We start from the raw sequence: 15,146 nt of genomic DNA, 5'->3' as shown, positions 1-15,146 counted from the left end.
TTGTTCTAACTGAAACAGTAAAAAATTATTACATTTTGCTATGTTGTAATTGAAAGTGTAAATGTTGGAAAATTGATATACTCCAGTGCTTCCTACATGCATGCAGAACTGACCCACCAGTAAACTATAAAATCCATTTTACTGTAGTTATACAAATGATGTTAAAATTGTCACCAGGAAAACTACACAAAACAACCTTAGTTAAAATTACTTACAAATTTAAATATACCTCCCAAGAAATATAACTTTCCTAAGTGATTAAGGAGGGTCCTTCAAAAAATGAAAATAACTGTTACCTGTCATTTTAGCGAACAACATTGAAAGAAAAACAACTTTAAAGTAAATAGAACCATTTAAATCTCCAGGACAAAATGAATACTTAACGCTATTAAAGAGTATATTATATATTGCCAAAAACATCTTGCAAAATACTTAAAAAAGGAATTTTAATAAATATTCAAATATTATAAAATGTGAGAGGGGGTGTGCATTATGTGGCATTTACCAAACAAATGAAAAATTATTACCTATTTTTTGGTTATTCACTTTGAGAATACATTTTAAAATCTTCAGAGAGTTTGTAATTTGAAACAATTTTATATTATAATTGACTCTGTGAGGTGCATAGTCTGTTGAATCTGAGAATAATTAGTTTGCTGTTTTTTGAATAACAAATTTTCTATCTGTTATGTTTTATTAGTGTTCTATTTTGATTGTAGCTCATTGAGTGGAGTTATTTTTTGTTTATTTAGTCAGTAGTAATACCATGAATATAGGTATCTGAGCAATAAATATGATTTTTATGAGTGTGGAATAATTATGTAGCGTATCATTTGCACAAATGTGTGGGACTTTCTTTTTTACTGGTTATAAATAATCCCGTATACCTTCATGGCTGAGGTAAAAGTACTTAACAATTCTTTTGCAAGAAGGTTATTAGTTAGTTAGTTTGAAAAATATATTTAATAGTAACTTTTAGAGCTACCAGAATTTAAAGTGAGGTTATATATTGAACTTTGGTTCACTTAGTTAGGCATGGTAGGAGAAGAGACGGTGGGAAGAAAGTTAAAGAAGGCGGGAAAATGAAAATTGAGTGGCTGAGGAAATGGCAAAGACTGTGATAGAGGGGAGAAAGGGAGAGGAAGGAAAAGTTTGGACAAGTTGAATGGAGTGAAGGCAGGAAGTATAAGGTTACTTTATTTTAATGTTGTATGTTATAGTATTTAATGGTGGGTTAGGCTAAGATTGAAGTGTAGCAGTGCTTAGCCCATGTTCAGCAAAAACAACTACTGACTGATTACCGTAACTAATAATTATGGTGTGAACAAAATTAATAATAATTCCAAAGATAATTTTAAGCACTTATGAGGGTGAAATCCCTTACGCGATGTCGACTTGGATGTACAAACTTTTGTTCTTAATGAACTTGATGTAGACGTAATAGAGGAAGGCCAAACTCAGCTGAGATAAATTAAGGTCAGTCATAACTACACCTTTTCATAAAAAGAGCCCTGCTATATTAATTTTTTGCTCAGCCTTCAAATAAACATGAAGTATCTGTAATCCAGTACCCAAGACATGAGCACTCACTCCCATAAATCTTGAGCAAATCCTCCCACATTCTCATTATACTTTGAAAGCTCAGAATTCTGCTCCTGTCATTCCCAAAGATGTTGCAGTGCAATGAAACCTGGACTGCATTTTTATAGAAACTCCATGTGGGAACCTGAGTAAGTTTTACATGATTTAAGCCAAGATTTTTATTTCTAGGCCATGAAATGGTGTAATTAAAGGAAGTGAATTGATGTTTTTATAAACTTTGTTATTTGTTAAGATTAGACGAACCACAGAGGCAATAAGATTCCATTCAGTCTCTTTATAAAATTAAATTCAAAACTTTGGCTCTGGAATTGTGTTGACTCATTCATAAAGTAATGAATTGTTTCACTATAGCCATGAAAAGGGCTGTTACTTATGTGTAAGATCTACAGTGGAAAAGGTGCACAGGAATAGGAATCAAACCAGGTGCATATGGGTGCGGCAACGTAACTTCCTTTTTTAAAGGGGTTTTGCTTTGTAAAAAAGGAAGTTATGTTTCCACACCCTGTATTTATCATGTGGGGTGCAGGGCAAGTGATACATGTGGCCCTTGCCTGAAATAATGAGACATAATTTGCTTTCCTTTTTTCCTGACAGTTTTTAGTAACTATTCTCCCTCCTCTTTCATAGTAATGACCTCTTCCTCTCTCAGTATATTTTTTCTCCACCTGTGACGTAATGCATGTACTCATATATATGAAACCTACATCTCTTTTATATGCTGATGACACTACTTTTGTGCAAAAATGTCAACATCTAGAAGATGCAAAGGTACACTCTAGTGCTACGCAAAGACAGGCTAAGGAATGGTTTGTTGTTAATCATTCACATTTAAATACTAACAAAACTCAGCATATTGTGTGCAGTCTTAAATCCAAAATAACTGATGTTGAAACTGCTAAAATACTAGGAATTTATATTGATACAAAACTTAACTGGGAGACTCACCTCAGTCAGACCTGTAATAAACTGAGTAAAGCTGTTTATAAGTTAAGACAGCTCAGCTTTCTCATTTCCATTGAGTATCATTTAACACTTCACCAAGCCTTCTCTCAATGTCATTTGAATTATGGTGTTGAATTATGGGGTCATTCCCCACATGCTAAACAAATTTTGCTACCAAAAAAGAGAGCTATTTGCTCTCTTGCTAATATACCACCACATGATTCCTGCAAACCTTTTTTTATTAGGTACGGAATCATGACTGTATTTAGTTTATATATCTTTAAGGCTCTTATTCATGTGAAAATTAATCTAGAAACTTACCAATTAAGATCTAACATCCATAACTACTCCACAAGAGGTAAATCAAATCTAAATACTACTTATTGTAGATTATCATCAACTTACAACACATTTCGTAATATGAAAATACAACTGTATATCTATCGGCCAACTCAGCTGAAATCAGATGGTAACTAGAGTTTCAAGAATAGGGTACATATACCTGGTTATTGGCTCCCCCTCTTTACTCATCGGATGAATTCTTTTGTTACAATCTTCATCACATTTGAGAACTTATTTTTACATGTTAAATAATATTTATATTCACGACATTTAATATGGTTGTACCATTTTTCAAAATGAATTATTATTATTATTATACTGTAACTCAAGTTACTTCTCAGTTTTTGTGAACCTATTCTATTAAGGTACACATGGCTAAATTGTTTACAATGTGCTATCGCAGAAAAGTATGAAATAAATTCTTTAAATGTGGATTTAAAATAATACTTGAGTGGACTAATAATGAAAACTAATGAGAATTGTATGATTTTTATTCTTAACTTAGGGATGCAGGGGAATGATAATGAACAGCAGATGAAGAAGAGAGAATCTCAGCAAAGTAGTGTCAGGGAGATGAGTCAAATGAAGCAGCATGTGCCTGAGGCTGCGAGACAGAACAGCACCAGCCGGCCACATTCATCAGCTGGGGAACAAGACTATAGATCTAATGACGTGAGAAGAAACAGCCTTCAACAAAGTCATAAAGTGAGAGAATCATATCAAGACGCAAGACCATCACCTGCTCAAAATGTGCCTTCCTTAAAAGAGAAAAGAGCTGCAATCGAAGAGAAGAAGCTGATGAGGGATCCACCAAGGTCAGAGGTCAAAGATGATAGAAGGTCATCGAACCCAGCTCCAAAGCCTGTGATAAAGGAGGAAAGAAGTCAAATGAGGCCAACGTCAAAACCTGTGATAAAAGAAGAAAGAGACCTTAGCAATTCATCCCCGAAACCTGTGATAAGAGATGATAGGAAGCAATCTAGTAATTCCATGAGACCCCCCGTGAAGGAAGAAAGGAGGACCAATCCCCCCGAAAGTTCCCGGTTACCAGTCAAACCATCAAAAGTCAACAATGGTGCTAGTAGTTCCAAGTATGATCAACCTGTGAACAGAGATGGTGGCATTCCCAAAGCACCCACCGATCCCATGAGGAGAATTGAGGAGAGGCCATCCAAGAATGTGCCCAACCCCTCTGCAAGCAGTCTGCTCAAGGATCGTCTTAGCAGCCCAAATAATCAAAGTCTCCCTTCCAAGACCACCCCCAGCAGTAATCAGCAACCCAAGAAGGCAAACCAGGAGGGAAGGGTGGCATTGCCAGGCCAAAGACAGGGTGCACCCGTGAGGCAGTCAGTGCCTGGGGATAACCGGAATAGGGCTCCCATCAATCGGCCTCAATCATCAGGTACTCAGGGTCCTTCCAGGGATGTGGCAAGGGAACCTTCCAGGGATGCACCAAGGGGTCCTTCAAGGGATGCTCCGAGAGTTCCTTCAAGGGATGAACCAAGGGGTCCTTCAAGGGATGCACCAAGGGGTCCTTCAAGGGATGCTCCGAGAGTTCCTTCAAGGGATGAACCAAGGGGTCCTTCAAGGGATGCCCCTAGGGGTCCTTCCAGGGATGCACCAAGGGGTCCTTCAAGGGATGCTCCAAGAGTTCCTTCAAGGGATGAACCAAGGGGTCCTTCCAGGGATGCACCAAGGGGTCCTTCAAGGGATGGGCCAAGTGGTCCTCCAGGAAGGAGGCAGGATGACAGAGGGGAGGTCCGGAGGCCAATGATGCCCCCAGGCAGAGGGCCACCTGGTGGTAGGTTCCTACCTCCGGGGAGGCCAAGACCTCAAGGAATGAGGAGGCCTGCTAAAAGTGAGTTGCACAGATGTCGTTCCATTTTGGCCATTTTTAATATCTTTCTTTGTAAATTAGATTCTTTGTCAATCAAACTCATTTCAGGGAGAATTTTTGATATGAGTGTAAGTAATTGTCTGGCTTTGCATGCTCATGGATATTTTCTCATGAGTCACTTATATTTCCATTTGCACATTATAAACTCCTCAATGAATAAATACATTAATTTATTTCCAAGAATAAAAACAAGGTGCAGTTTTGAGTTAATCATTTTCTGAGTACCTGATTTCACTGGGTAACTATGTACGCATAGGCAGAGGATTCAGAAAGAGAATTTTCCCGATCGATATCATGTTTAGTTAAAAATTTGAAGATTTTCTTGAAAATATCAATAAATGAAGGCTATCCAAAACATTAAATATTATATTTGTCCCTTCCAGATGCTGAGGGATCCCAAATTATTTTTTTTTAGATGCTTTGTAAATACTGTGGCAAATGTAAATTTGTTTGTCCTGTGTCAGGCCCTGGGCTATCCAACTAAACTCTGCATTTAATTGGTGGATAACTTATGTAATTCATGGTCTGATACCCTTTGATTTGTGGATTAGAGAAAGAGAAGATTAAGCTCACATTTTTTTGGAATTTTGTAATCATGCATGATATCATGGTAGTGAGGTGGGTAGATGAACTGGGCTGCTGAATGTTAGCTCTTTGGTTCAAATTCTGCATCATCCATATGGATGGCTAAAATCAAAGCTGCTAATTTTCTGTTCACCTAATCTTCACTGAAAACTGCAGATAGCACATGGAGTAAAGCTAGTTTCTCCATCCAGAATGTGTACATTTCATGCACCTTAAGACTTAGTTTGACTTCACTTCTCAAGACCAACCACCAGGTTGATTCCTGTAATTATACATTATGTGAGACTTAAAAAACATCTCAAATCACCAAATGTTTTGTATGTTAGCCTTCTTTCATCGATAAAGCTTTTGTGTCATTCGCAAGTCAAGTATCTTGTGAAGCAGGTTGTAGGAAATGCAGTGAAAACTTTCTCCTTGGCCGCTTGATATAGCATTTGCTACGATTAGATTCAGTTGTTATTGTTACCCCATCTATTACAGCGAATGAAAACATTTGACGTGGGCTCATGACCCCACCACCTTCCCTCCTCACCCTGATGGATTGTTTCAGGTTATCCCACATCCTAAGGGAGTTCTTAATGGTAGTCATATCCTGGATTGGTACGTTAGCTGTCAATCTGTCACATCATCTAGAAAACAGATTTTGTTTCATGTTGAGTACATACCTGTGTATGAGATGATTTTTACATAGCTCATGTCCATTAACAGAAATGGCTGTCTTTTGCCGCTGCAAAATAAAAATGTCTGAAAATCAAATATTTTACTTCCAGGACGAATTGAAAGTGATGATGAGTATGATTCTGAACTTGATGATTTCATTGATGATGGCCCTGAAGAAGGGGAAGATTATTCTAAATATATAAAAGAAATTTTTGGTTATGACAAATCTCGGTAAGTTGCTTTGAAATCTCAATAGTGTAGTGTGCATTCTATTAACCATCTCAATCTGGTGTTAATTTTTTATGCTCTCATATCCTACATAGTTATTCACGTGTTGAGTATGAAGATGATGATGAATGCATGGAGTCAAACTTTGCTCAACAAATGAAAGAGGAGTTTGTGAGTACAAAATTAGGTAAGTTGATATCCATCTCAAGAACATTATGTGATGTGCTTCGTACATGTCTCAAACATGTATTTTAAGAACCAATAAACATCAATTAACTCATTGTCTTGAAAAGTTTATATTAAGTTTACTATATCAGTGACAATGTTGAAATATTAACTTCATTCATCATTCACTATGTATCTATCTCCCCCTCTGCTCTTCTCTTACAAAATTGACATTTGAAATACATAAAGTTAATTAATTGACATTATGCATATAAATAGGCAATTCAATTTTGAAAACAAAACCCATGAATGATATAAAAGTTATTGAATGAAGCAAGACAAACCTGGCTGTGGTGTATTTACTCTCCGATATAAACCCATAGGGAAGGAGAAAATTGCTCATAATATATGGTGAAGATCAATTTTTTTGAACTTTTGGAATTTATTTCTCACAAATATCCATCCTTTATTCAATCCATAGGTCTTCAGCCAAATACCCTGCCAGCTATACCTTAACGTAATACGTTAAATATTAGTAAATTTAGTATGTTGTTTTAAATTATTGTTTGCTACATCGTATGTCTCAGTAATCAAGCACCTCCTATTATCACAACTCCTACATCTAATTGTCAGCCATGTGCTTCTTCTACATATGTTGCCCATTCATGCAAAATAATTCTTTTTCTTTCAGGCATTTTGGAAGATTTAGAAGACATTAAGAAAGAGCAGATGGAAAAGCAAAAGAAAAAGGCTGTAATGATGAAAAAAAAGAGATTGTAGTGAGGTATTGGCTGTTTTTGGACTTGCATCCTGAATTCGTACAAAGTTTTTGACTGCCTTCTTTGGACATGACGCCACCCAGGAGTGCTGAAATAAACTATGCCAAACAACAATGCCTAAACATTTTAATTGCTGTCTGTTTTGAAGTGTTGCATGCCTTACCTGAACACTGAGACTACATATGTCATGGAGCTATTTTTTATAATGCCTATCCCGTGCCTTCAACATATGCATTTTTTGGTGTTTGTTGTTTTAATTTTCTGCGTGCATAAATAAAAAATGAATCATTGTTGGAACAAACACTTTTGTTGCATTTATGTGTTTTAAACTTATTTTTTTTGTTTTTACATGATCTTAAGGTACAGATCTTGGATTTTCTATGTTTAGTAAATGTATGTTAAGTAAATGTAACGCCCCTACATGAATTCACCAATTTATTTTTTGGTGTATGTAAATTGCTGTATAAACTTTATGTGAGTAGTATAAAATATTATAAGTATTTAAAAATTGTTTATGTATTTGTTATTTTTATACCAGATGTGCAAATTCGACACTTTGTTAATAACATATTTTGATGTTTGAGTTGTTATCACTGAGTAATGTTTTCTCATGATTTGCAAAAAATAAAATTTCAACAATAGCAATTTAATGTTGGTAAACTAAAATTTCTCCCTGGCCTCAATCAGAAGTAGGAATCTATCTATTTAAGTTAATTTATAATTTAATTGATCTTATATGATATAAGATAAAAACCTTTAGATGTCAGAAAGTGATGTTACTTGTTATTGTGATGCCTTTTATGAACTGCATAGTTAATTTTAGTGACACTTATTTTATCAATACTAAAAGACTGTACTTTTCCACAGACTCATAGAAAAGTTCAGTCTTTTACTATGGATAATAAATACTTATCCAGAAACAGTAGAATAAAATTATTCTAAACTGTAATAATAGATACAAGTCTAATTCACAAATACATTTTTGATATAAGAAAAGAATTTGTGCTGCACAATCGGCAACATTTTTTATAAGAGGGCTGTCAAGAAAGTAACTTACTTTTCAGCCTAGCGTGGCGGTGGGTATGGCTAGAGCACCATCTTGGTGTCTAAACGTCCCTATATTCAGCACGCATCCTACTGTGGTAGTGTGCAGACTGTGGTTCTTCTACTTTGCTCACTCTGCAAACTGTTACAATTTGTGCTGCTATAGAGAATCCCTCAAGTTGTGAGGTGCAATTGGTGATTAGGTTTTCACTAGCAAAAAAATCACTAGTCAGATGATATTCATAGGCAACTTTGTGAAGTGTAATTGATGCAGAATAATGAGCAAAGGTGGAGTGATGCAGTGGTGCATTCATGTTTAAAAATGGCCACAGCACCAATGTTCATGACGAGGACCGAGGAGTGGTGGGCCTAGCATTGTGATAGATGAACAGATGGATGGCCACTTCTTGGACATTCATCTATTCACTCTTAAACTAACAACACCAGTGATGCAAAACCCTGTCACTTAATCAGTGTGCAGCATAAAATTTCCCAATGAATGGCAGCAGCTTCGAAGCTTATTGCCAATAAAAACCGTATCATTAGATGGATTGTACATTTGGTGGAATTTGTAATTGTATATATAACAGTTTCAGGCTTAACTTTGTGGAATGATGAGGATAGAAAAAGAAACTTTGAACTTCCACATAAAGATTTAATACTTCACACGACCATGGTTTTGATGCTGAGCACCATCATCACCAGATGATGCTCAGCATCGAAACCATGGTCGTGTGAAGTATTAAATCTTTATGTGGAAGTGCAAAGTTCCTCTTTCTACCCTCATTTTTCAATTGCATTGTTCTTTGTGACTTATTGCTGTAAACAAAAAGGGGGCATGGCCTTTCAAATACTGCAGCTGAAGGAGCGTGTCAAAACAGCAAGCATTCAGCTCCCCCAACTACTTTGCTCACTACATGCAAATGTAAGGTGCTTTCTGGACTGCCCTCATAGCTTAGATTATTAAGAAGAAATCTCTTCCTTTCTGAAATAAATTCTTGTAATTTTAACTCTATAATTATCAGAATTATTTGCAAGATGCATTGTTTAAATTTTAACTAAGTAACCTCAGTTGCCTATTAAAATATTTTTATGCCAAAGGACAGTCAAATGAAAACCAAACACCCACCATAACTTAGTATGGGCAAAAGGTGGCAATACTATTGTTACGTATGAATACTGCCATCACTGCAGTAGAACTGCATAGTGACAACTGACAGGTGCATGCATTTGTTGGGTTATGTCCTTGTTGGTGTGCAGACTGGTCTAGTGTATTCGTCCAGCTGTGGAAATGGAGGCAAGCAAAGAAGAGCAGACAGGTGTGGTTTGTTTTCTGGTGGCTGAGGGTGCTGAAGTGCACGAAATTCATCATTGAATGTCTGCTCTGTCTGGTGAACTCCTAAAAGTCAAAACGTCCCGGAAAGCTGTCAAATGGAATCAACCTTTTTCATGCTAATACTCACCCCCATGCTGTCAATTTGGTCAGGAAACACTTCAACATCCTCCATAGAGCCCGATAGTTTCATCTTGTGATTTACCTGTCTTTGATAATCTAAAAGAAAGACATTTGTGGACATCGGTTTCATTCAGATGAGGAAGTGTAACAATAGTGGGTGAGGTTGTAGATAGGCCAGTGACCAACGTTGCTACAAAACTGGAATTGAGCATCTCTTCTTACACTGTGATAAATGTATTTATGCCTTTGGTTGTTACTTTTGCATAAAACCATTCCACGGTCATGCTGTAGCAGATGATCGGTTTTGATTTGACTGCCCCTCATATAATACAATACTCTATACTGTCCATCATGGCATTTTTCCTCTAGAAAGCGGAAAGCTATTCTAAATGTTAAAATAGGAGGGCAAAAATTAGCAGGTACTGCTTCAGAACTCTCTACATATGTTAGAAGTGTTGTGGACCAAAATGGTCAAAGTAGTCGAGACAAACGGAGAATTGTATTAGGCAAAGAAGCTTTCACAAGGAGCAGGGAATTGACGACAGGAACGTTGAGTAAGGATGTTAAGAAAAGACTCGTAAAAACTTTGATACGGGACGTGGTTTTGTATGCTGTGGAAACATGGTCATTGAAGTAGGATGATAGGAGTAGATTGGAGGAATTAGAACGGTGGATGTGGATAAGGTGAAGTAGATTGAAAGGAAAACAAACAAGGAAGTGTTTGGCATGGTGGGGGAGAAGGGATTGTTGGGAGAAATCATGAGGCAAGACATTTGGATGCAAAGTATGGTGATTGGCAGTGAGATATTGAAGAATATGATGGAAGGGAGAACATTAGGGAAGTGAGGAAGGGGCAGGATTAGGATAGGGATGTCAGGTGGAATGACGGGAGGAAGGAATATTCAGAATTGAAGAGGGGGTTATTGTAGAGTAGGATGTTGGGCTGTATTTTATCAAGAAAGACAAGAGAATTGCCATTGTAACATTTAGTGGCTGTGTCCATCAAAAACCTAACTTAACTGGTAGATTAGTGATAATAATAATATAATTCTAGATGTACTGCTCAACTGCTCAGTAGTAATACATTAACTATTCACTGACTGAACACAGCCTCTTATGGTTGATAGGATAAGTATTGTATCCCTTTACCCTAATCCTTCTTCTAAATGTTGCATCTAATATTCACCATTTGTTGTAAATGGGCTCTTTATAGATTTAACTTAATAGTTTTTAATTCATGATTTATTTGAATAGAAAATATCTTGTTCTCTAAATACAGTGTAACCGTGATGCATTCTTACATCACCATTTTATTTTATGCATAACAAATCAGCGAAAGAATTGAGTAGATTGGTTTGTAAATCCTGAAATGAATTCGTTATGAATTAAATTACAGTTGACTCCTCTTACTGAAGTGTACTGAGATGATTGTATACTCTTAATTTTTCCTACATGTGAATATTAATATTTCCAAGAATTTGGAATGAAAGCTCAGAAACAAAATTGTATAAACAAAAATAATTGCTTTTCAGTTAACATCACCTTCTACTGAGTTAAGTGCATAGCGAAATGAATCTTAAGGTATCCTGCAAAAGGGTGGACGAGGTTAGTAAGCAAACCAACTGGGCATTGTGAAATTCTTAAAAAAAAACTTATAAAACAGCTTCTTTTTTTGTAATTACTTTTGATGAGGCAGGCTTTTTTTAAATATGATACCTTTTAAGTATTTTATACAATTCTTTAAGTGTGAAAAAATAACTCAAGTGGCTATTTTATTACATAAGTATTTTTTTAATTGCTGGCACCAAAAATGTTACCTCAACCCATAAACTTAATTTGTCTCCAGCACCAATACATACCAATATTATACAGTTAAGAAAATGCAGAATAAGTTGAACCTTGGAACTAAAAATGCTGACTAACCTAAAAATAAATTTTCTTAATAACTAGCTTCAGTGGGTTTATAATAGTAAAAAAGAATTTACTTGGGGATTCTTCATCAATGTTTGCGAGTGGTTACCACTAGCAGAAATCATGCAGCTGATGAAAATGAGTTTTCTTTCAACACATCTTTGGTATCATTTGCTGCAATGGATGTACCAAACTCAACAAGTAGATTCCTAGGGCAAGAATCTAGTCTTTTCTGGCCCTATTTTGAACTCTGAAGACCAAGTAGGATAGCAATAAAAAAAATCAACAGCTTTGATGGTAATATCCCAAAAATGTCCCCCTTCTTTTATATAGACTAGTGTAAAAATGAGTTAAAGAAGGAAGATACTGGTGAAGTAACATTTTGGAGAAAAAATGAAAAGCAACAACATCAGGAATGTAAACAGGAATATACTGATAGAAGGTGAGGATATTGGAAATAGATGGAAGCAATACATGGAAGAACTCTGCCAAAGTCCGAGGCCGCTGGAAGAAAACCTAATGAAGGACGAGAGTGAAACGGATGACGAAAACCAGGGCCCATACATATAGAGGAGCAAATTCGATAGAGCAGTAAAAGTTCTAAAGAAAAACAAAGCTCCTGGAGAAGACAATATCGTCGGAGACATCATCAAGGCACTCTGAAACAAAGAAAATCTGTATGGAATAATCAAAAATAGCCACAAAGACGGAAGACTTCCTGTAGACTTTCAAAGGAGTATGATGATCGCGATACCAAATAAGACGAGGACAGAGAAATACGAGGGACACCGAACCTTGAGTCTTATGTCACATGCATCAAAAATACTTATGCGAATAATAAGTTGAAGGATGGAAAGGAAAATTGAAGATTTAGAGGAACCCATACTCAGTCATGAATCATGAGAATCATGATAGAGAAAATAATACATGTGAACAAGCAACTGTATGTGGCATTCGTGGACTTGGAGAAAGCCTTTGACATTGTGGAATGGAACAAGATGTTTGCACTGCGGGAAAAACTTGGAATAGATTACAACGACAGAAGAATAATCCATCAGCTATAAAAGAAGCAAGTAGCCACAATGCGAATGATGAGATGGAACCCATATAGAGGCTAAAATTAACAAAGGAGTTAGACAAGGATGCAAAACTCTCACCTCCATTGTTCAACATGTACCTGGAGGAGGCAATAAGAGAAGCACAAGGCATCAGATTAAACAGAATTAGGATCAATGGAGAAGAGATAAACATGCTACGCTTTGCCGATGATATTGCAATGATAGCAGAAAACCAGGATCTTCTAAGGTCACTCGTATTGGATCAAGTTGTACAAAGATACAACATGAACATAAACAAGACGAAGACTAAAATCCTAGAGTGGGGAAGAGGGAAGCGGAATACAGTAGTCACACTGAAAGGAAAAAAAATAGAGCCAGTGGATTCCTTCACCTATCTCGGAAGTACCATCACATGGAACGGAAGAAGTACTACAGACATCACGCGAAGAATAGGTCAAGCTAAGAGAGCATTCACAATAAAAAGACAACTGCTGTATTCAAAGAAGATTGAACTACAGACGAGGAAACAATAAGTGAAAACATTTGTACGGAACGTGGCACTCCATGGATCAGAAGCATGGACTATTGGAAGAGTAGACCAGAAAAGACTAGAAGCCTTCGAAACCTGGTACTGGAGGAGGATGCTTAAGATCAAATGGATGGATAAAATAAGAAATGAAGAAGTATACAGAAGGATGGACAAAGAACGGACCTAATGGAACAGCATAGAGAAAAGAACCAGATGGCTTGGCCACACCCTGAGGCACGATGGATTCGTGAAGAATATAATAGAAGGAAAAATAGAGGGATAAGTCCCAAGAGGAAGAGATAAATACATTGGACAAATAAAGAAGAAGCATATTGCAAACAATACCAGGAAGTCAGCCAATTAGCATCAGATAGGGTAGGATGGAGGGCTGCAGTCCACCAATCTCGGGATTTCACAACCAACAATGATGATGATAAATATAAATTTTTACTTGCCAAACTTAATTCAACATAACCATAACTCTAGGATCTAAATTTGAGATTCGGTAAGCTTATCCTTGATAATGCAAATAAAAATAAGTGCATGACTTCAACACTGCCAAAATGCAAATTCCTCATTTGAATCTGGCTAGCTATAGTTGATAGTGAGATACTGAGCCAGTTATGAACCAAATTTTACCTATACTACCTTGATCAAAAAGTTCCCGGAATAACCACCGTGTGGCGCTCCCATCGTTCCGATTTGAGTTCTGTTTTTTTTGTTAAATTGGTACATCTGTTGTTGATATTCCCTTTAAATCTTAGTGTCATAACTTGACATTTGCAAAAGTTACGTAGCCAAGAGTACATCTATCTCTGTGTGTGTTGGCGATTTTTTACAATTGCAGAAATGGATTTAAATTTGCAACAACGAACTTGTATTAAATTTTGCGTAAAAAACGGATTTAGTGGCGCACGGACGTTGGAAATGTTGGAAAAGTGTTTCGGCAACGATTCTCTAAAAAAAACGGTCGTTTACCAGTGGCACGAGCGGTTCAGAAGTGGTCGTGAGTCAATCGAAGATGATGAACGCAGTGGCAGACCATCGACATCGAAAGTCGGTGAAAAAATTGATAAAGTAAAAGAAATGTTGGTCAATAACCGCAAATTAACCATCAGAGAAATAGCGGAGGACTTGAACATTGCCTATGGATCCGCCCAAGACATTGTGGTTAATGATTTGGGTTTCCGTCGTGTAGCAGCAAAGTTGGTGCCAAAAGACCTCAATTTCATGCAAAAAAGAGACCGTGTTGACGTCGCAAAAGACATGATTTGCGAGGCTGAATCCGATCCCACATTCATCAAAAGGATCATTACTGGAGACGAGACGTGGGTTTATGAGTACGACACGCAATCCAGACATCAGGCAAGTGAATGGCGTTCACCAAATGAGCCGAGACCAAAAAAACCACGTCGTTTTCAGTCAAAAAAGAAGGCAATGCTGACGGTTTTCATGGATTACAACGGTGTAGTGCATCATGAATTTTTGCCAGAAGGCCAGACAGTAAACAAAGAGTATTATTTGGGCGTTATGAGACGTTTGCGTGAAGCAATTCGCCGAAAGAGACCAGAAATGTGGGCAGAAAACTCGTGGATTTTGCACCATGATAACGCACCGTCGCACAGTGCTATCATTATTCGTAATTTTTTGACGAAAAATGCAACAAATACCATCCAACAGCCACCGAATTCACCTGATTTGGCTCCCTGTGACTTCTTTCTGTTCAATCGAGTTAAAAAACCATTACGGGGAACGCGTTTTAGCAGCCGAGAGGAATTAATGGAAAAATCGCAGGAAGCACTGATGGACATACCGAAAACCGAATATAAAAAATGTTTCGAGGATTGGATCAAGCGCTGGCATAAGTGTGTTGCAGTCGATGGGGATTACTTTGAAGGGGACAATATAGATTTAGATGAATAAACTTGTATTTTTAATTTTCTGAATA

The 15,146-nt window shown here is 36.9% G+C and overlaps 1 protein-coding gene across 1 annotated transcript in view; it reads left to right on the top strand.

The window, feature by feature from the left end:
• Positions 1-7,784, top strand: part of LOC139697800 (protein SPT2 homolog) — a 37,930-nt gene extending 30,146 nt beyond the window's left edge. The window contains exons 9-12 of the mRNA XM_071596645.1: positions 3,392-4,744; positions 6,139-6,259; positions 6,352-6,443; positions 7,113-7,784. Of these exons, the coding sequence (XP_071452746.1) occupies positions 3,392-4,744; positions 6,139-6,259; positions 6,352-6,443; positions 7,113-7,201 (1,655 nt within the window). The 3' untranslated portion in view covers positions 7,202-7,784. The remainder of the gene's footprint in view (positions 1-3,391; positions 4,745-6,138; positions 6,260-6,351; positions 6,444-7,112) is intronic.
• Positions 7,785-15,146: the final 7,362 nt, after the last annotated feature.

The sequence above is a fragment of the Hetaerina americana genome, unplaced genomic scaffold, assembly GCF_022747635.1.
Source record: "Hetaerina americana unplaced genomic scaffold, ioHetAmer1.1.p SCAF_8, whole genome shotgun sequence".
Classification (NCBI taxonomy): domain Eukaryota; kingdom Metazoa; phylum Arthropoda; class Insecta; order Odonata; family Calopterygidae; genus Hetaerina; species Hetaerina americana.
The sequence above is the reverse complement of the archived record's forward strand: the minus strand, read 5'-3'. Positions and strand labels throughout refer to the sequence as shown.